At 36.7% G+C, this 20,961-nt stretch overlaps 1 protein-coding gene across 24 annotated transcripts in view; it reads right to left on the reverse strand.

Annotated features, from left to right (window-relative positions):
* The window catches only part of RAPGEF2 (Rap guanine nucleotide exchange factor 2), a 269,177-nt gene that overhangs the window by 22,190 nt on the left and 226,026 nt on the right, over positions 1-20,961 (reverse strand). For all 24 annotated transcript variants that reach the window (XM_070769172.1, XM_070769165.1, XM_070769166.1 and 21 more), the window contains 9 exons: positions 18,095-18,231; positions 17,320-17,478; positions 9,712-9,864; positions 9,282-9,446; positions 7,048-7,155; positions 6,756-6,959; positions 6,547-6,655; positions 5,827-6,073; positions 178-335 (listed from right to left, as the gene is read on the reverse strand). In XM_070769172.1, the coding sequence (XP_070625273.1) occupies positions 178-335; positions 5,827-6,073; positions 6,547-6,655; positions 6,756-6,959; positions 7,048-7,155; positions 9,282-9,446; positions 9,712-9,864; positions 17,320-17,478; positions 18,095-18,231 (1,440 nt within the window). The remainder of the gene's footprint in view (positions 1-177; positions 336-5,826; positions 6,074-6,546; positions 6,656-6,755; positions 6,960-7,047; positions 7,156-9,281; positions 9,447-9,711; positions 9,865-17,319; positions 17,479-18,094; positions 18,232-20,961) is intronic.

Genomic DNA, 20,961 nt, shown 5'->3' on the forward strand with positions numbered 1-20,961 from the left:
GGCATACTAAATTAGTCTGAGTAATAATAAAAAAACCAGTTCCAACTGTTTGAAATTTAATCATGACTTTTAGCATCTGACAGAGTCCATGCCAAAGCAAGAGAGATACATATAGCACTACCATTACATTAGGGGGGGAAAAAGAGAAAAAAACAAATCTATACGAGTGGTGCTCACCAGGAGTAGCACTGAAGTCTAAAATGCGATGGTGTGACTGCAGTAAGTCAGGATTACTGGACGATAAGGTTCCGCTGACAGGCAGTGCAGTTGGGATGTGCTTAGTCTGCCTTAATCCTACTATGCTGTCATCTTGAGACTGACCAATCCCGATATCACTGAACCAAGAAAAAATGTACAAAATAAATGATTAGCAACTTAAAAAGTTATGACTCACCAATAGATAGTGCACGGTTTAAGAAATAAACCATATTTCAGAATACTAGCAGTTAATGTACAAATATTAATAAATTTGATTGTAAATTACAAAAGCTGCTACTGCTTGTGTATCCAACTCAAGAGCATGTTTCTTTAAAACCTGTCTTTTTAACTAGATGAATCATAACGAGTATTAGTAGTTTCTGAGTTACAGACATATATTTAAGAAAAGATAAGTCCGAGTTAGTCATGGAAATAGAGTTAAGAAAAAGCACATTTTAAGAAAGGCATTTAGTCACTCAATTGATGACTTCTGCCTCAGAATGATAAGTTGTTTTATAATCTTATCTTTAAGAACTGAAGAAATTGAGTAAAATGAATGGAGGAAAAAAAGTCCAAACTGTCCCAATTTCATCCTCCAGTGTTTCAGAGAGATAAATGTGATCACGATAGAGTCAAATGTAAAGAAAGCCTGACACAGACATTATTTCTTAATTATATGGAGCATAAAAAAGTAGTGGTGCATGGTGACATTTCTTGGCACCAAAGAAGAGGCAGTGGAAATTCAATGACTCACTTTTACTTTTAACTCTCTACTTAAAATTTCTAGTTCTAGATTTAAGCTCCAAGAGTACTGCTTACTATTGATAGCTACAAACTCACTTCCATTTATAAAAGCCTGGGCATAACTCTTGAAACATGATTTAATAATACATAAAAACTATTTCTAGATTTGAAGGGCCAACTATTTCCAAAACAAAACATCAGAATAAAGCAGTAAGCACAAACACAAAATTAACAGAACACAAGCAAATGGTTATAGTTCTGACCAATTTCTATAAGTACCTTGAAGAGAAAGAAGATCATACTACGGTTGCGACATAAATCAAGGTGTCATAAAATTAAGATGCAGCATCATTACGTTTTTAGACATGACAGCTTGATCATAATACCTACTACCTACCATTTTTAATGGCTGTGCAAAAGAAAGAAAGAAAGAAAAACCTAGCAGCATTCTTCCTTTTTATTTGGGAGAGAAATGGAAATTACAAAGGCGAGTAAGTAAGGACAAGACTTGGGATGATGTTAGTATAAATTCTTCAAATCTCTATGTGAACATGGTCCAGAGATCCCACTCCTGGGCATATATCTGGAGAAAACACCAATCTGAAAAGACATATGCACTCCATTTACATTTACACTGCAGCACTATTTACAATGGCCAGGACATGGTAACAACCTAAGTGCCCATGAACAGAAGAACGGATAAAGAAGATGTGGTATACACACACAATGGCATATTTCTTAGCTATAAAAAAGGAAGAAATAATGCCACTTGTAGCAATATAGGTGGGACCTAGAGATGAGCATACTAAGGGAAGGAAGTCTGATGAGAATGACAAATCTACTATATTGCTTATGTGTGGAATATTAAAAAAAAATGATACAAATGAACTTATTTACAAATCAGAAATAGACTCATAGATATAGAAAACATATGGTTACCAAAGGAGAAAGGGGAGGGGAAGGAATAAATTAGGAGTTTGGAATTAACATATGCACACTACTATATATAAAACAGATAACAAGGACCCTCTGTATATAGCACAAGAAACTATACTCACTCTCTTATAATAATAATGGAAAAGAATCTAAAAAAGAATGAATACACAAACATATATACTTATAAAACTGAATCACTTTGCAGTACACCTGAAACTAAGAAATATTATAAATCAACTAGATTTCAATAAAAATTTAAAAAATTCTTAGCTATATTCATAACAAAACTATATTTCTATTTAAGTGCATAGAGGTATGTATATATAGACAAAAAGGATTAATGTCCATTAAAACATTCACATTATTAGTGGAATTTTATCTTTCAACCTTATAAAGCAGCCTTTACTGCCCAAAATATGAAAGGTCATACAGGACTCGAGACAACTGTGTGGACTCAGGCCAAAGACAGAGTCAACTGGGCTCCTGTGGCGCAGATGCTATTAGTACTGGTCAGACACTCTGGGCATCCCCCAAAGGTGGCCTTCTTCAGACCCGTTTCCCAGCAACATGTCACACCCAACATGGTGATCTAACACTCTACTCTCACCTATGTGTCTGCCATCCAGACACAAGAGTACTCCTGGATTGAAACTGTGTTAAAGTACAGATCAGGCTCAGAAAGGTCCACCTCTGAGCGCAGCCTCTTCCTGCTGGACCTCTGGAACTCTGTCATTGTTACTGAGATTTTTTTGACCTTGGTTAACTTTGTATGTAGTCTGTTGGCTTATTCTCTCTTTCCTCTGGGTTCAGCAGTGTTTCTCCACTTACTCAACAACTGGACCTGAGCTCTACTGTCCTCTACTGTCCTCCCCCCTCTACTCACATCCCTCTACTAGGGCTGTCCTTGCCAGGTGGCCACCGTCTGGCACCTTAGCTTCTGTGATACTGATAATGTTTGAGAGAGAGAAAAAACCCCAAAAAACAGTATATCTAGAATATTTATCTGCTTGACTACTTTGATAAGCTTTGTTAGAAAAAAAAAAATCTTTGTAAACATATGCTGATTATTAGGAAAGATTTGCAATTTTCAGGCAAGAGTACTGGAGTGGGGTGCCATTTTCTACTCCAGGGGATCTTCCCGACCCAGGGATGGAAGCTGCATATCTTGCATCTCCAGCACTGGCAGTCAGAATCTTTACAACTAGCACCTAGGAAGCCCCAAGTAATGACTACTATTAAATCAAGTCTCTGCTGCTGCTGCTGCTAAGTCGCTTCAGTCGTGTCCGACTCTGTGCAACCCCATAGACGGCAGCCCACCAGGCTCCCCCGTCCCTGGGATTCTCAAGGCAAGAACACTGGAGTGGGTTGCCATTTCCTTCTCCAATGCATGAAAGTGAAAAGTGAAAGTGAAGTCGCTCAGTCGTGTCCGACTCTTCGTAACCCCATGGACTGCAGCCTACCAGGCTCCTCCATCCATGGGATTTTCCAGGCAAGAGTACTGGAGTGGGGTGTCATTGCCTTCTCCAAATCAAGTCTATATACCAACATAAAAGATCCTACAGTCTACTGAGCCTTCTTTTAAATATAATTATTCTTCTCAATTATATTACATATATAGACGATTTCAAATATTTTTCATATAAAATGTTTATTTTTTTTGAGTTACAACTGCTTTACAATGTTGTGCTAGTTTCTGTTGTACAACAAAGTGAATCAGCCATATGCATACATATATCCTCTCCCTCTAGAACTTCCCTCCCACCACCTGCCACCCCACCCTCCCCCATCCCACCCATCTAGTTCATCAAAGAGCAGAGAGATCCAAATTTAAACTACAATGAGGTATTGTAAACTCACACCAGTCAGAATGGCCATTATCAAAAAACCTCAAACAATAAATGTTGGGGAGGATGTGGAGATAAGGGATCCTCTTGCACTATTGGTAGGAATGTAAACTGATAAAGCCACTAAGGAGGTTCCTTATAAAACTAAAAACGGAGCTACCATATGATCCAGCAATCCCACTACTGAGCATATACCCTGAGAAAACCATGATTCAAAAAGACACATGTGCAGCCTCAATGTTCACTATAGCAGTATTTACAATAGCCAGGATTGTAACTGACATCACTGACAGATGAATGGATAAAGATGTGGTCCATAATGAAATGTTTAAATAAGTCATATATGTTCTTCAATGTAAATTATTTAAGATGTCTCCTTGGTGCTTCCAAATCAACGATATATTTATCATCCTTTTTTCTTTTCCCTTTTCTAGATTTTGAGTATCTTTCCAAATACACATAATAATGTTATATATCCAAATACACATAGTAATATTATGCACAGTATTCTTATCCTGTGTCCTTTGCCAACACCCTGTACTAGGGATGGATTTCATCTCAGCTCTTGCATGTCACATTTCTATTAATACTCACCAGGGTCATGCTGACTTGTGTTAGATTGTTTTAAAGGTTCATATTTAACTCATGGTCAGATATAACTCTGTTTTTTTTTTTTAGTTATTGTGCTGCTAATAATTCTACATTTAAGTAATTTTCTTATCCACTTAAAAATGTGTTTTTCATTATGAAGGGTGACTTAAAAAATCAATTCCTATTTTCTGTAATGCCAGCAGGCCTAATCCACTGTCTCTTAGAAACTTACTTGGTACAACCATACTCTCAAGTCTATAAATACTGCCATTGTACACACTGCTGATCCTTAGGACTCTGCTGTAGCAGTCTTTTCTATATGAAAGAATCAATCATTATAGTTTAATAGGGACATAAGTTTGATATTCAATCCACTAACAGCATATTCTAGAACATAGCTCTCAAATCTTTGTATGAAATTTTTATCAGAAGTGGAATTAGAAAAGACTCGATAAAAGTCTGAATGGTTATATGTATTGCTCCTTTGTAAGACCTATTAGATCATGAAAGAAAGAAAAACAATAACCCTTATGTTTTCAACTTATCTCATATTACTGTAGTTACAGAAATATATAATAAATAAATTGTGGGCACCTATATAATTTAATATTTTAAAAAATTTTGACTGATGGCAATTGGGATTTATGGGGCTTCCCAGGTGGTTCACTGGTAAAGAATCCACCTGCCAAGCAGGAGATGTGGGTTGGATGCTTGGGTTGGGAAGACTGCCCCGAAGGAAATGGCAAACCCATTCCAGTCTTTTTGCCTGGGAAATCTTATGGACAGAGGAGCCTGGTGGGCTCAAAGAACTGGACACAACTTAGTAATTAAACCACCACCACCAACTGAAGTTTATAAAACATCCACAGACCTAGAAGAAGCTAAAGTGAAAAAAAAAGTGAGCAAACAAGCAAACTTTTTAAAGTGTGACACTTGCAACTCTGTCTGGTATGAGCTGTTGGCATAAACGAACAGCCAAGAAGAGATTCAAGAATACACCTGACATGCTGACTGCAGAGCCCAGCAGGAGGAAAAAAGGAGTTCTGTGCTTGGTTGGTGATGTCTTGTCAACAGTTAAGTAACTGAAAACAGGAGACAGAAGCAAAAAGAGAAAGGCAAGAGTAGATAGTAGCAGCTGGGAGCCGCAAAAACTCAGTTGGCAAAAGCAGATGCTGACGGTGGAAAACACACCTAGAAACAAAGAAACAAGAGCAGAAACAACCCCATCATGCCAGGGGGGGAGACAGGAGTAAAGTCACATTCTTGCTTTTTAAAAGTCCAAATGAGAAATAAAGTAGTTCAAACAAAGAAATGCTAACTATCTCTAAGAAGATTGGAGTAGGCAAGCAAGTGGCAAAAATGGGGTAAAAACAATTGTCCAATTGCCTCTAAGATAGCTCTGCCATAAAAGCTAAAACAGTTTTTACACTCCTGAATAAACATTACATCATTACCTTCGCTTATTATTTTAATACAATAATAGAATGCAGAGAAAATTTATACAGACACTCACTTATATGGTTTCTGTGGCAAGATACTGATCCGAGTCTTGTCGAGTATCTTTTTGAGCTTGTTCCTTCCCCCAACAGTGTTGGCTTTGCTTTTCTTATTTACTTTTTCAAGTCCTATCACTTGCTCTACATCTACTGCGAGATCTGGAATGGAGTAGCGACTGGCCTTTTTGATGTCTCCAATTTTAGGGAGGTGAGGGGCACCATTTCTCTTCTCTTCTGATAATCTTGTTAGAAGTTCTTTAAATACTAAAGAGGAAACAGACACCGAAAAACATCCATTACTGGAAATCTGAATAATTCAAAGACAACTGTAGAACTTGGAAATAGATACTAAGTATAGATCGCCATGATCAAAACTGTAATCCTGTAGAAAAACACTCCTACAAGGAATGAATGACACCAAGAATCTGTTTTGTATGTTTTCTGCCATGTCTACTCAGAATGTATTTATTGACAGATTTTTATTCTTTACAATAAAATATTTATCAATAAAAATATCAATAAAATTAAATGTTATGGTCCTCAAGTAAGTAGGCTTTTATTTAAATCTAATTATATGCTTATATAATTAATTCTGTATCTATGCATTTTACTATAAATTTTCAATTCTTATGATGCTTGAATTATAAGCAATGACTTTTCATGATTAAGACATAAATGTTTAAATAAAAGACCAAAAGGAGAAAAATGAGACTATGCAAAAAATGCAAAATACTTACCAAATAAATTGGTTTTCACAGTGATAGATAAATGTGTGTTATTTCTAAGAATTTCCATGGCTTTTGATAGCTGAATATTTTCAAAGTTTTGACCATTTACTTCTAGTATCTAAAAATGAAGTTATAAAATTAATTTCAGTTTCCCAATTGACTGAAGGAAAAGAAGACACCAGTGTTCACCATTACGTTTGCAACTAGAAATGCCATACCTGATCCCCTCGTTTCAAGCCCGCTTCTGTTGCTTTGCTAGCTGAATCTACACTGTCAACAAAGATTCCAAATCCTTTCTCTGAGCCTCCAAGTAAGATAAAAGGCAAAGGAGCTTCTCGGGCTGGTTTCGTTAGCGTCATCAGTCTTCTTTTTGCTTTAGCTGCACATGCAATATTTAACAGCCTTAGATGTCCACCCATTTTCTACAAGAGTTCAAAAAGAGTGGTTTCAAGGATGGGCTGAATAAAATGAACTGAAAGCTGTGATTAAAAACAAAATCACAAATATTACCTCTCTTTCCAGATTATTTTCAAATTCTTCTAGAAATCGAGTCATTGCAGGATCTCCTTCAAAGTCATTGAAGTGATTATTCACCCACAATAATACTACCCGCGTAACCTGAAAAATCAATTAATTTTTAATAGGTTTTCTTCTTTCTAGTGCTAAAGATTTGTGGTTAAGGTCATTGCAAAAAAAGATATCCAACAAACAATTTACCTAACAACAATGAACACGAAAAACAATAACAAAACCTTTAGATTTTATTGATGAGGATACCTTTCTGAAAATATATATTAATACTTTAAATTTGGACTTTATATTGAAGGATGGTAATTAATATATATCTGGCTTACTCTCAAAATATATTTGAAACAGGTCACAACAAAAACTAAAGGGAAAAAAAGAATCAAAATAAATTAATACACAAGAAGACAGAAACTTTAATATCTACAATTCTGCACAAAAAGTGAGTTGCCTTTCCTTACTCTGCTCACATGTTTTCACTGAGCCCTACACCTTTATACATCACAATACACACACTCAGCTATGGAATATTTGCTTTATACCAGCAAGAACTATGCAACCTTCATTAGACTATAAGTTCCATGAAGACAACCTTATCTGTTATGTTCTAAGGGCATCCTTAATATTTATAACAACACCTGGCTCAGAGTAAACTCTCAATAAAATTTTACCAAATGAAAGGAGTATAACTGCAACTTTAAATTAAAAAGCACTTGTTTTACTTTATGTGAGTTTAACTTTCTCAATCTTGAATAATAAGATCAAAGAAATTTTCCGTAGCATTGTTTTCAAGCATTAACTAACCTCTTAAAGCAGGAAAATGAAATATGCTATTCTAGCAGGAAAGAAACAGATGTGACAGTACGCATTTAATCTTTAAACTACAGTTAAAATACTGTTTACAGTTAAATACAGTGGGACAAAGTATAGTATATAATCTGAGAAAACACTCAGGAGTCAAGTTGATATTTATATTAATTTTTTGTCATTTATTATCACTATTGACCATTTTTCAAGTTGAAGAAACCAAGATTATTGTCTCTCCTGAACCTATATCCTTAATACCTGACCTTTTCATAAAATTAAAATTTTGTAGCTGAGACGCCACCTTAAACGTCTACTAGCCGTATTCCAGGTTAGAAAAACGAGATTTGTAAATCATGAATTGAATACTCCAACTACCGCCACCAATACCTTTAAGATGCAGTAAGAGATTGCTGTGAGCCAGACAGTACCAAGTTATTCGTCTTCACAACAACCCCAAAATGACACAGATTACTATTTTACAAATAAAGAGATGAGTGACAGGAGAAAAATGGCAGAGGAAATACTCAAAGCAAGTTTTACAGCAGAGGACCTTAGCTGAGGTCTTCTACGCCTGTGACTCTCAGATGATGACATGAAGAGCATCACTGTCCAATGACTGCTCTCAGGCCAAGGGGTAGTCAGCAGCAGGGCCAGCACTGGAGCTGGAAGCCTTTTGCTGTTTGTCCCCAGTTCTGGGTTTCCCACCCTGCCTCTCCCATGTCGGGCCTCATAGAAACAAGGCCATCATATGGAAGGAGAAATGAGTACAGGCTAGTTAATTCTCAAACCTCACAAGACTAGGAACTTCATCACCCTCTCTGGCCTTGAAAAAGAGCCTGACTCAAGAGCTGGTGAAGAGGATCAGCTCAGAATTATAAGACAGGGCCCTACCCACCCACACTGGTTGAGAGGAGATGCTGTTTTGGGGCAACTGAAAACCGATAACTTCTATGTGGTGTACACTGGCCAGCTACTGAACCAGAAGATGCACATTCCCAAGGAACCCAGGTGTTTGGGGGTTGTGTTTTAATAGAATTTTCAACAGAACTAGAGTCTAAACATTTGTTGAGGGGAAAGGAGATAGCAGAGGAGGATATGAAGCTCACTTCCTCCCAAAAATACATCAAAAATACATCAACATATGGAATGATTCTCACGGAAAATCTACTGAAACATTTGTTGTCCAATGTATTGGCTTTTGTGTTAAAAGAGAAAATTCTAGGGCTGAACTTAGAATCTATAACAAGAATTAGTATTTGTAGCATCCCTTTTCTTTTGCTTAAAAAGTACATTCTCTTAACCCACCAACATAATTTGAACATAACTGGTATAACAACTGTATATATTAAAGTTCTTTAACTTTATATCTGAATGTTTCACATTTGAAAGGAAACTAGAACGTATCTTCCAACCTTATCCCTGAGGCTCGGGTCATTAAACCACTCCAACAACTTTTTGCCCACTTCCATCGGGCTACAGAGAAAAGTCCTATAGGTCAACAGGAAGTCTTCTATGAACGTTGGATCCACCACTGAATGTTCTTCCACCAAATGCATCGTTAACCTTTCTGAGGTGCCCTGTAACAAATCAAACGTGTCATAAGCATCCTGCATGCGTGGCATCTACATGTACCTTGATTTCAAATCTTCAGCGTAAGATGAACTGGGTAGGAAGATATACAATAATGAATAAGACTCCTATTCATCACAGAAATTCAAAGATTCTTTACAACTGATACATTTCAGAGAAGTTACACTGAAAAATGAGGAGGGGGCATCCTAAATCATCACAAGCGATACTACCAAAACCCTCCTCCCTCGGGATGTGGCATGTTTGTCTCACCTTGATGACAATGTGCCCCTTTCTTGTTCCAGTCCGATCAAGCTCTCGGTGTTCCTTCACCATGACGATCTCTCCTTCCTCTTCAACTTTTTGCATGTTCTTTTCTACTTGGTTGAGGATACGGCAGTAATCTTGCTGGGCTATGCAGACAAACTAGAATAAAATGTAAGTCACATGTTAATGATAAAGTGCTTGCAAGAGACCTAGCTGCGCTAATGATTCAGTGTTTTAAATATTTAAGACTGACATTTTTCCATGTCTTTCCCATACTTTCTAAATGAGCTCGGTAATGAACCTTCATCAGACTTCTCTGCTTTTTAATGTATTTCTTCCTTGGTCAAGAAAAGTTTCATTTTTAGAATAATTATATGTAATTTATATTAAAAATCCTAACAATTAAAAATAATCAGAAGGTAAAATTAGAATATTCCTTCCTCATGTCCCTTTTGTGATGATTAGAAAACACTGGGGGAGTAGAGTGGACTCTTAGGATAGATACCTAAAAAAAAAAAGATAGGATATATGCATGTGTATATATACATATATATATCTAGATATATGATTTACTTTGCTGTGCACCTGAAACTAACACAGCATTGTAAATTAACTATACACCAATAAAAATTAGAAAAAAAAAGTGCATATCCTTACAACTGTGGTCAGTCAGTCAGTTCAGTCGCTCAGTCATGTCTGACTCTTTGCAACCCCATGGACTACAGCATGCCCGGCCTCCCTGTCCATCACCAACTCCTGGAGTTTACTCAAACTCATGTTCGTTGAGTCAGTGATGCCATCCAATCATCTCATCCTCTGTTATCCCCTTCTCCTCCTGCCCTCAATCTTTCCCAGCATCAGGGTCTTTTCAAATGAGTCAGCTCTTCGCATCAGGTGGCCAAAGTATTAGAGTTTCAGCTTCAGCATCAGTCCTTCCAATGAATATTCAAGATTGATTTCCTTTAGGATGGAATGGTTGGATCTCCTTGCTGTCCAAGGGACTCTCAAGAGTCTTCTCCAACACCACAGTTCAAAAGCATCAATTCTTCGGCACTCAGCTTTCTTTATAGTTCAACTCTCACACCCATACATGACTACTGGAAAACCCATAGCCTTGACTAGACGGACCTTTGTTGGCAAAGTAATGTCTCTGCTTTTTAATATGCTATCTAGGTTGGTGGGCAGAGCAGCAAAAAACCTTTGGAGAGAGTCTATAGGTGGTTGTTTAATTATCTGTTAGGCTCATGGTCCTAACAGAACAGAAGAATATGGAAAGAATTCAGAATAGAAGGATGCAATAATGGATTTTAATCAGTCCATCAGGACAGCTGCTGGGCACTGTTTCTGGTTTAAGAATTTTAATGTGCCACCTGAATCCAGGGGACTAAGCTAAGGAGCCACCACTTTTTTTAGGCTGTGACTTTTTGTTTTACTATCAGTGGGCAGGTAAAAAACTGGGACTCTCTGATGCTTAAGAAATCCTAGCCTGCTAATCAAATCATCACAGAATTGCTTTTAAGAAGAAATTCTCTTAACTGCCCCCATCCTTCCTCACTGCGGCTTCTAGGGCCAGGTTAACTGATTCAGACATGAGCTTTACTACCTCTCACTGTGGAATCCTGAGAAAAGAACCTGTGGGTCTTATTTTGCATCTGAAAAGGGGAAATAATCCTAATAGCACCAGCCTCAAAGGGTTGTTGTGGAGGTTTAATGAAATAATCCAGGTGAAGCTCCTCCACTGTGCTAGATACATAATATATGCTTGATAAATTTTATTATGTAAAAATGATGTAAAAACATAATTATCACTTAGTGGGTTTTAAGAATTTGAAAAGATTTTGAGAGCAACAATTTTTTAAAAGATAATTTTAATAAATGATATCGAAATTCAAAGATATCCATGCAGTAGATATTATAAATGTGTGATTATATTATGAAAGAAATCAGCTTAGAAAGGCTGTTCAAAAAGATCCACAAAGGAAGCCACATACTTTTTAAGCTCAAATCATTATTTCTCATAACTGATATTAAGGTTAATCCTTGCTCTTAAAGAAGTTAACAAAAATGTGCACATCAAACAATTACTCCTCCATGACCTCAAAGATAAAAAAATTCAGGACTCAGGGCAATCCATTTAATTATATTTCTTAGTAGTTTTAAAGAAAGTGAAGAATGAATTCAAGAAATCACTTATTACACAAAGTAACCAGAAGCCAGTGAGGAGGTAAGAATAGATTTTTAACTTAAAATTTTTGTCTTCTCTGAATTTTGAATAATTTATTCTTATTTTAGAAATCATTTTTAGGGTAGGTCAAATATACTTCAATAAAATATACATATTTAAAATTGCAAAAAAATCATTTAGGAATGAAGGAAGAATGAACATTTCTTTTCTCCTTTAATGTGAAAGATTAAAAGAGAGGGAATGGCTAAATTATAGCACATGGCAGATAAAAGATGCTGCTGATGCTGCTAAGTCGCTTCAGTTGTGTCCGACTCTGTGTGACCCCATAGACGGCAGCCCACCAGGCTCCCCTGTCCCTGGGATTCTCCAGGCAAGAACACTGGAGTGGGTTGCCATTTCCTCCTTCAATGCATCAAAGTGAAAGTGAAGTCGCTCTGTCATGTCCGACTCCATATTCTTGATGTTACATCGTTTTTTAAAAAATTTTAAACCAAATATTCTAAGAATGATTTTAATAGTGATGATGACATCATTATTATTACATTGTGGCTGCCTGACAGGAACTTTCTCACTTTATCCTCCCAACCTCCCATGGCATTCATGGGATGCCATGAAGGTGCTATTATCCCCACTGCACAGATGAAGAGACAGCCGTACCAACGTCATGCTAGTCTCCCAATGTCTCATAAGCATGTGCTCGCTAACTTAATATTATATACATGCATATAAAAATTGTGGAATATAACAAAATCAATTATTACTTTTTAAGAATTATTTATTTTTAAATAAAAAACGATGAATATTTTTAATGATAAAGGGTACCAATCACAAAGGAGAATGATTATTATTTCTGAGCAATGCAAATAACAAGCAATTTTCATTGTTTAACATACTTTTCTATATTTTACATACTTTCTGCATAATCAACAAAGCTTTTTTACAGAAGTAGCAGCAGCAGTTCACATGGAAGAAATAGCATACTACAACATTGCTTCTTCCACTGAGTTGGTTGATATAAAAAACTAATTTTTTTATTCGTTTAGATCAAAAAGTTAAAATTCAAAAAGCATAGGCTTTTGTTGTAAGCAATTATGGATAGCTAAGTAAAATTTTTTTAATGCCAAAAACTACCTCCAAACTCATATCTTTAACACTGACCACAGGTTTGCGTATATTTGAAACATGTGGTTCTTGCCTGAAAAATATTTTTAATTTTTTTTCTTTTTACAGGACAGCAAGTTGTTCTCAGTCTCCAAATAATTTTAGGTGTTCTTTCTTATACTCATTTTTAGAGAACATAATTATATTGTTTATCTCCTAAAAAAGAAATATATCCTTGAGTTAAAACAAGTAGAGAGATAAAAAGAAAATGAATTTTGAAATGTACTATAATTAATCCTCTTGACTAAGGACTTAAAGAAATTAGAATAAATTTGATTTGAAATTCTTAGTGTCTAGACAGACATTTTTGGCATTTCTTCTGCAGCAAACTGAAATACCATCCAAAAATGAAAAAAAAAAAAAAAAAAAAAGAATCCCAAATTGAATTTCCAATATGGCCACACAGCACTGACATCGCAAAAGAAATACACTTTAGATGAAAACATTAATTATTTAATTAGCAAATTTATTTTTGCTTTAAGAAATTTTTAGATATAACATTAAATTCAAAGAAAAAATAGGTATGATAAAGCCAGTTGAAAATTTGTGAGTTGCCAACAAAGATCACCGACTCAACAGACGTGAGTTTGAGTAAACTCCAGGAGTTGGTGATGGACAGGGAGGCCTGGAGTGCTATAGTCCATGGGGTCACAAAGAGTTGGACAAGACTGAGCGACTGAACTGAACCAAGGTGTGTCTAGTCAAAGCTATGGTTTTCCCAGTTGTCATGTATGGATGTGAGAGTTGGACTATAAAGAAAGCTGAATGCCAAAAAATTGATGCTTTTGAACTGTGGTGTTGGAGAAGACTCTTGAGAGTCCCTTGGACTGTAAGGAGATCCAACCATTTCTTCCTAAAGTAAATCAGTCCTGAATATTCATTGGAAGGACTGATGCTGAAGCTGAAAATCCAGTATTATGGCCACCTGATGTGAAGAACTGACTCATTTGAAAAGACCCTGATGCTGGGAAAGACTGAAGGCAAGAGGAGAAGGGGACAACAGAGGATGAGATGGTTGGATGGTATCACCAATTCAATGGTCATGAGTTTGAGTAAACTCTGGTAGTTGGTGAAGGACAGGGAGGCCTGGCGTGCTGCAGTCCATGGGGCTGCAAAGAGTCAGACATGACTGAGCGACTGAACTGAAATGAACACAATTGTTTTAGAGAGGTTTTATACTTTAAGACGGCTATTCACCCTGTATGATCTTGCCACTCTGATATGAAATAAAAACTCAACTAAGCTTTCTCTTATAAAAGGGCAAAAACAATTTATGTCACAGGATAAGTTTCTTTTGGGCATATGACCTCACAGCTTTTATTTAGTAAACATATTGAAAATGACAAAATGAAGTAAAGTTAACAGCTCTCACAGTCTCAGGAAAAGCTGAGTCTCACAGATTTACCTTAAGAGGTGAGCTCTATTTAAATTGGTACTCTGTGCTTGCAAGGGAGCTATACCTAACTGTTCACATAGGCATTCAAGTGTTCCCTATCTGCTGAAGGGTACAGTGCAGGGTTAAGCCATGCCTGGGTGTTTCTGGCAGGCCCAAGACTTAGGTGGGGGAGAGGGGACGAGGAGACAGAAAGTGGAAGAGCAGGAAAGGAAAAGAGAGACAGGCAGAGGGTGAAAAAAACAAACACATGGATGGGGAACAGAAAACCCGAGCCATCATCTGGTACCAAAAGACGTCTGCCTGGTTCTGCCTTTGTCCTACAAATCCAACAGGGGACAAGACTGGGAAAAGAAGCACACAGAAGGGAGCAGGATAGAGCACGGTGTTGGGGGCATCACGGGACCTAAACAGGCAGAGATAAACATCATTTGAAGTATGGTTTTAGTGCTCTATGATGACCTAGGGGTTGGATTGGGGTGCAGGGAGCCTCAAGAGAGAGGGGATATATGTGTTGTAGCTGATTCATGCTGTTAAACAGCAGAAACAACCCTGTAAAGCAATTACTCTCCAATAATAATAATAGAAAGAAGTGTCCAGTTGAATCCACTCACACTGTGTCTTCAAGATTGATCATGGGTTCCATTTTAACCACACTACCCAAGATGTATTTTTGGAACCCACTGAGAGGCCAGCAAATGAGGGTCAACCTGCTAAGGTTGCTTCCTCTCAGAATGGACACCACCTTTGTTCATTTCATTCAATCAATACTGATTATCTACAGTGTGCTCAGTGGAATGACACTCTTGTGGAGGTCATTTTATGGATAAAAAATGTGATTCTCACTGTTGACTTTCCCCAACAAGAGGAGGATGAGATATGTGTACTTTCTGACAAATAACATGACATTTTAACAGAAATACAGTAAAAATGCTATCTCAGATAAGCATTAAAATATCTAATTTTTTTCTCCAAGCCTATTCTAATAAGGAAGGAGGGAACTTAGGGTCTGAGAGGGATGTGGAAGCACAAGGATGACTCTTGAACCTGATTTATTTCATGTTCCTTTTACAGCATGCAGAGTGGCCTACAGAGTAAGAAAAGCCTTTCTCTAGCAGACACTGCACCCATGACCCTCTCTGTACATCCGGAGTCTCATATCAGGAGCTACAGGAGCCTAATATTACCTTTATCAGAGTTTTCATTCTAATTCAGAGTTTTCTCCTGGCGTCTACTTTACGGACCATCACTCTGGGTTTCCTGCTGATTCCTTATCCAGCAAATACATGAACTCTCCTCCTAATATCCACCTCCTCTTTTCTTTTCCACACACTCCCAGATAAATATTCAATGTTACCTAGTACATCTGACATTAGTTAAATACTCTGTAATATTAACTCATATAGTATCTTTATCAATTACTCTGAAACATTTCTAAGCCTCCTGTATCATTTCAGTTCCATGATTACAAAATTTCTAATAAAAGGGGTTGGCCAATTACAAGGTGATAGCATAGCAGCTGAATTCTCAGAAATAACTTTCACTCACACTTTAAGGACAGAGACAGACTCAGGCGCTGTAGTGACTTGTAGAAGGGCTCAGGTTGGGTGTCGGGGGCAAGACTGAGAAGGACAGAGAAATCCTTAACAACTTTTCTGTTTATTTTGACTCACAGTTTGGCTTTGTTTTTTTGGTGGGGGGAATATAATTCTAAAGCTGAAATGTCATATATGACCCTCTTAAAAGAAATAATTTGAGATTTTGAGGCCAAATACTTTGAGATTTATTTAGCATTTTGTTTGCCTCTAATATGCCAAATAATTGAGAGCTGGCTATATTTAGAATGCTCCTCTGGCATTACATATTCAACACACTGAATTCATAGCCATTTTTTTTTGTTCTCTATAGTGCTCACTGGAGGAATTATTTAGCAAAATTATTCTCTAGGTAAGACAATTTTATTTATAGCCATGGTCATTTTTCTTTTTAGTAAGTAAACCACTTAAAATTGAAAATTTAAATGAACACTACTTTACATTTATCAGACACTATAAAAATTCAACGATGTTCTTTTAGTATAAACTATTTTCAGATGTATTTCAGACTGTAGACTAATAAATACAGTGAACATATAACATTAATTAAGTCAACTTTTTTGGTTTACTATATTAAATATTTTACCTTTCAAGGTCAGTTTTTAAGACATGGAATTATAAATATGCAATAATAATAAAAGCATCTTAAATTTGTTTTGCACTAATATAGAGGTTACCTGTTAAATTGATCAAATTATATTTCACATTTGGTCTCAATATACTCTCTAGTCTTTTATTAAATGCTTTTAAATAATAAATATTAACATAATATCAATACTGACATTGTATTTTTCATTGGCAGTCATTTCTTAACTAGCAAATATTTTAACTGATTCAATTATGATTAATTTTCATGACTTCTAAAATCAATTCCTTATCTTGCATTTAAATAAAAACACCGTGTAACTGTATCACAGCAACTTTACTATAATCTCTATATAATTTCTGTTCATGATGGGCATTTCACTTCACTACTTTCTGTTGACTAGATTATCTATTATTGATGGCAATTTTAAGATATCATATTTATAGAACACCTGTTTTTTAATAGAACACATTTATGGAATGCTTAGTTTTGTGGAGTTCAAATAACTTTATGGGAGATTTATTTTTAATTTCCTGGAGTATGATAACACTAAAAGTCATAGTTGTACTTTAAAATCTTCTTTATAATTCTAAAAGATGACCTATCTATACAGGTCGAAAAAACCTTACCACAACTGCATATGTAAGTGTTCTTTGTTAAGCGTAAGACATACATTTTTAATCACAATTTATACCTGGCAGTCATCCACCTTTGTCCTCATCACACCTTTCATGTACTCCTTGTCCATGGTGGGGGAGACACCGAAACTATTTCCCATACAGAGTATTTCTGCTTTTCCATCTGGATAAGTCACTTCCACAGAACCATTCAGGATCACTGACCATGAGTCCAGCTAGTTCCAAAAAACAAAGACAAAGCAGAAAATAATCATGATCATGAAGCTGTAAATGCTGGAATGGTCCCTACAAATGATTTAGATCTTTTATTTTAAAGAGGGAAAAATACCCCAAGTACAGATGACCATTCGCCAAGTTCACAGAACAAGAACTAAAGCTCAGCCATCGACCCACAGGTCTCCAGATGCCTGCACGGGGTCCACGGCATTCCACTTTCCTAATGACTGGGTATTCTCTCTAAAATGCCACAAGGGAAAAAAACTTCTTCTGTTCCCCAAAACACATGTAAACAAGATAAAATGACCAGTATTGCCTTGATAAGAACATCATTTTGTTCTGACAAGAGGCATTATATTATAAACATTTAAACTGTAAAATCTGAAAAGCTAAAACCTCAAAATGTTTCTATCAATATCATCTAAATATTGCAAATAATAGAAAACAAAATAGTAGGTTTGGAAAAGACTGACACAACAATGAGTGTATCATAATTCCAAGTGATGCAAACTTATTGTTGCTCATTGTTTTTAAAGAAGAAAGAGTTTTTGTTCATTGCTGCATTGAGCGAGCCTCACACAGAGACATTGTTAAGTGGTATAAATATTTCCTAACCTCTTCACCGTCGTTTAACACGATGGTCCCAGCTCTTTCCACCACAGCGAACACCATCACAGCACACAGCTCCCGCCTCACCGACATCGTCATGTTGGCAAAAGCAGGCAACTGGTGCATGAATTCCAGAAGTTGTTCTGAAAAGCAGAAGGTGCGCAAAGAAAATGACAACTAATTTCAAAAACAAGCGTTCAGAAAGAAGGCTCTGGGGTCCTTTCTTTTTAAATGCTCTACAATTCTGCCTGTTGAACAACACAATTACTTTAAATATCTTTAGCACACTGAATTTCTTGCAGGTATACAAAGAATTCTGTCACTGTGGAAAGGGTAACACTTCCTTGTTGATTCAGGAGCAACAGGACTCAGTGCGATTCAAATTCCAATGAAGAGATCAATAAACTTCAATGGGGGATTGCTACTGAAAATGAGCTGTGATCTTGTTAAGGTTTATTACAGGATGAAATAATAAGCTGAAATGAAACAGAGCACTGGGAATTCTCCAGAAAGTCAGCAGGTCCATTCTGGTGCCTCTGGGCAACTCGGTGCCCAAAACAGATGGCAGAAACAACCACCCTCACTCTAAAGATACTCCAGGATTTAGAAAGCAGGGAATATTTTCTGTGGATCAGACAAACCCAGAATCAGTTAACATGCTCACAACATTATGTGATGAATGCAAATGAAATGCATGTGCTAATTCGCATCTCATAGACTGACAAAGTCTGCTCATTCTTCCCAGTGGCAATGCTGTGGACAAGCAGCTTCTTTTCAATAAGAGCTCCTTTCTAAGTTCCTTCCTCCTCACCATGGCTCTATGAAATGCATGGTTTATTTTTCATTTCACAAGGAGGAAATCGAGGCTCAAAGGCACACAAGGAGGAGGTGGCAGTGAGATGATTCAGGACTGTCTACCTCCATGCTCAGGCTGGACCTCACAGGTAATGATGAAGAGCACAGGGCATGTGTTAGATAGCGTGTGGACACTTACTGGCTGAATTACTTCGGGGAAGTCGATTCGTTCCCTTTAGACATGTTTCCCTCACTTGAAAAAGAGTAATATAATACCTACCTTCACTGGACAGTTCTGAGGATCAAATGCAATTCAGATGATAAAGTCCTCAGCAAAGAGTAAATACTCAACAAATGAGAACCACTATTATTGTCATTATTATATATATTATATGATTATATATTCAATATTATATTCATGGCATTGTTCAAACTTTTGGCTAAATGAAAATTTCACTCCATTTTCCTTGTCCTCACATACTGACATTGTCTCTATGCACATTCCTTCTGTTAGGATTTAATGACAAGTTTTATGTTGTTGGATATAGTTTGCTAATTGCAAAAGCAATGTATAATAATACAAAGATATATTTTATTAAAACGTTACATTCCTACAAGGTCAGACGAGGCGGTGTTTTCTGGTCTAGCTTGGTAATGTCTGTTCTGTGGAGACCCTACGTCATCCCTGCTGTGTAAGGCTTTTCATTATGGGGGTGGCTTTGGTAATCAGAAGAATAACAGTGGTAAGTGGTACCCAGGGACTCTGTCCAACAAGACAGTGCTCTTCAACCTGACCCAGACTGATGTATCAGGACATCAACTGACTGTTGCAACCAGCATTTTTTAAAAAGAAGGAACAAGAGTATCAAAGTGCATCAATCACAGAAAGAGTTAAGTTTTATTCAGTGAAACTTTTATTCCTGGAATGAGTAGATGTGTTTGTGTTGTGTCATAAAATATACCTGAGGGCGGTTGTGAGGCAATTTTGAATATCACTGTAAAAGATAACCCACATCTACTATGTACCTACTACAGGAGGCAGGACTCCTTGCTTTACAAATGCATATGTTTTGATATGCAACATAAAGGCAGATGAAGCAATCGTGGTCCTCTGGCTGACACATCACAGTTAACACTGCTGTTACCACTCTCAGTTTTCTTTAGCTACCATCCCCCACTCCTCACCATAAGGTATTCAATACTAGCTCTTGCCTGGAAAATCCCATGGATGGAGGAGCCCGGTAGGCTGCAGTCTATGGGGTCGCTAAGAGTCAGATATGACTGAGCGACTTCCTTTTCACTCTTCACTTATATGCATTGGAGAAGGAAATGGCAACCCACTCCAGTGTTCTTGCCCAGAGAATCCCAGGGACGGTGGAGCCTGGTGGGCTGCCGTCTATGGGGTCGCACAGAGTTGGACACGACTGAAGTGACTTAGCAGCAGCTAATACTAGCCATTAAAATCACAGCTAAAATACAGGTATTAAATCTAGCTATAATATACATTTTATTTTTTTCCCTCTTCTGGTAGGAGCTAAACTTCCTTGGACAAAGACGTATGATGTTAAGAAAAATATGAGACTACAAATTAATTGTCAGAAATATTTTAAATTTAACATGTTTAGACAAAAATAAAAGTTAAAGTACCACCACATATGGTGGGTGAATATGAAGCATATGAATGTATAAAGCATACTCACTAATAGTTGCAATAATGATTTGAAGTGCTTGCATGGACATTTGTCTTATTTTTCAGCAGTGTCCTACTCCATTAATGGGTCATGAAATCAGTCCATGATATATGAGTGACTAACATTAATAAAATACAATGGGATAGAAAATATCTGTATATCACATATAATAAGGATAAATAACAAAGAAGACAAAGAAGATATAATAATAGTAAATACACATTTTTCTCCAAGTTCAATTGAAAAATTAAACACTTAACCAAACAATACGCAAGGGCTTTTAAAACTCTCAAGGATTCAATAATGATATCATCAGTTGTGTGATAACTTATTTATTACATGAGAGGATTATAAGAATCTAAAAAATAAAGAATTTATATCACCAAT

This window comes from Bos indicus, chromosome 17 (assembly GCF_029378745.1).
Source record: "Bos indicus isolate NIAB-ARS_2022 breed Sahiwal x Tharparkar chromosome 17, NIAB-ARS_B.indTharparkar_mat_pri_1.0, whole genome shotgun sequence".
Lineage (NCBI taxonomy): Eukaryota > Metazoa > Chordata > Mammalia > Artiodactyla > Bovidae > Bos > Bos indicus.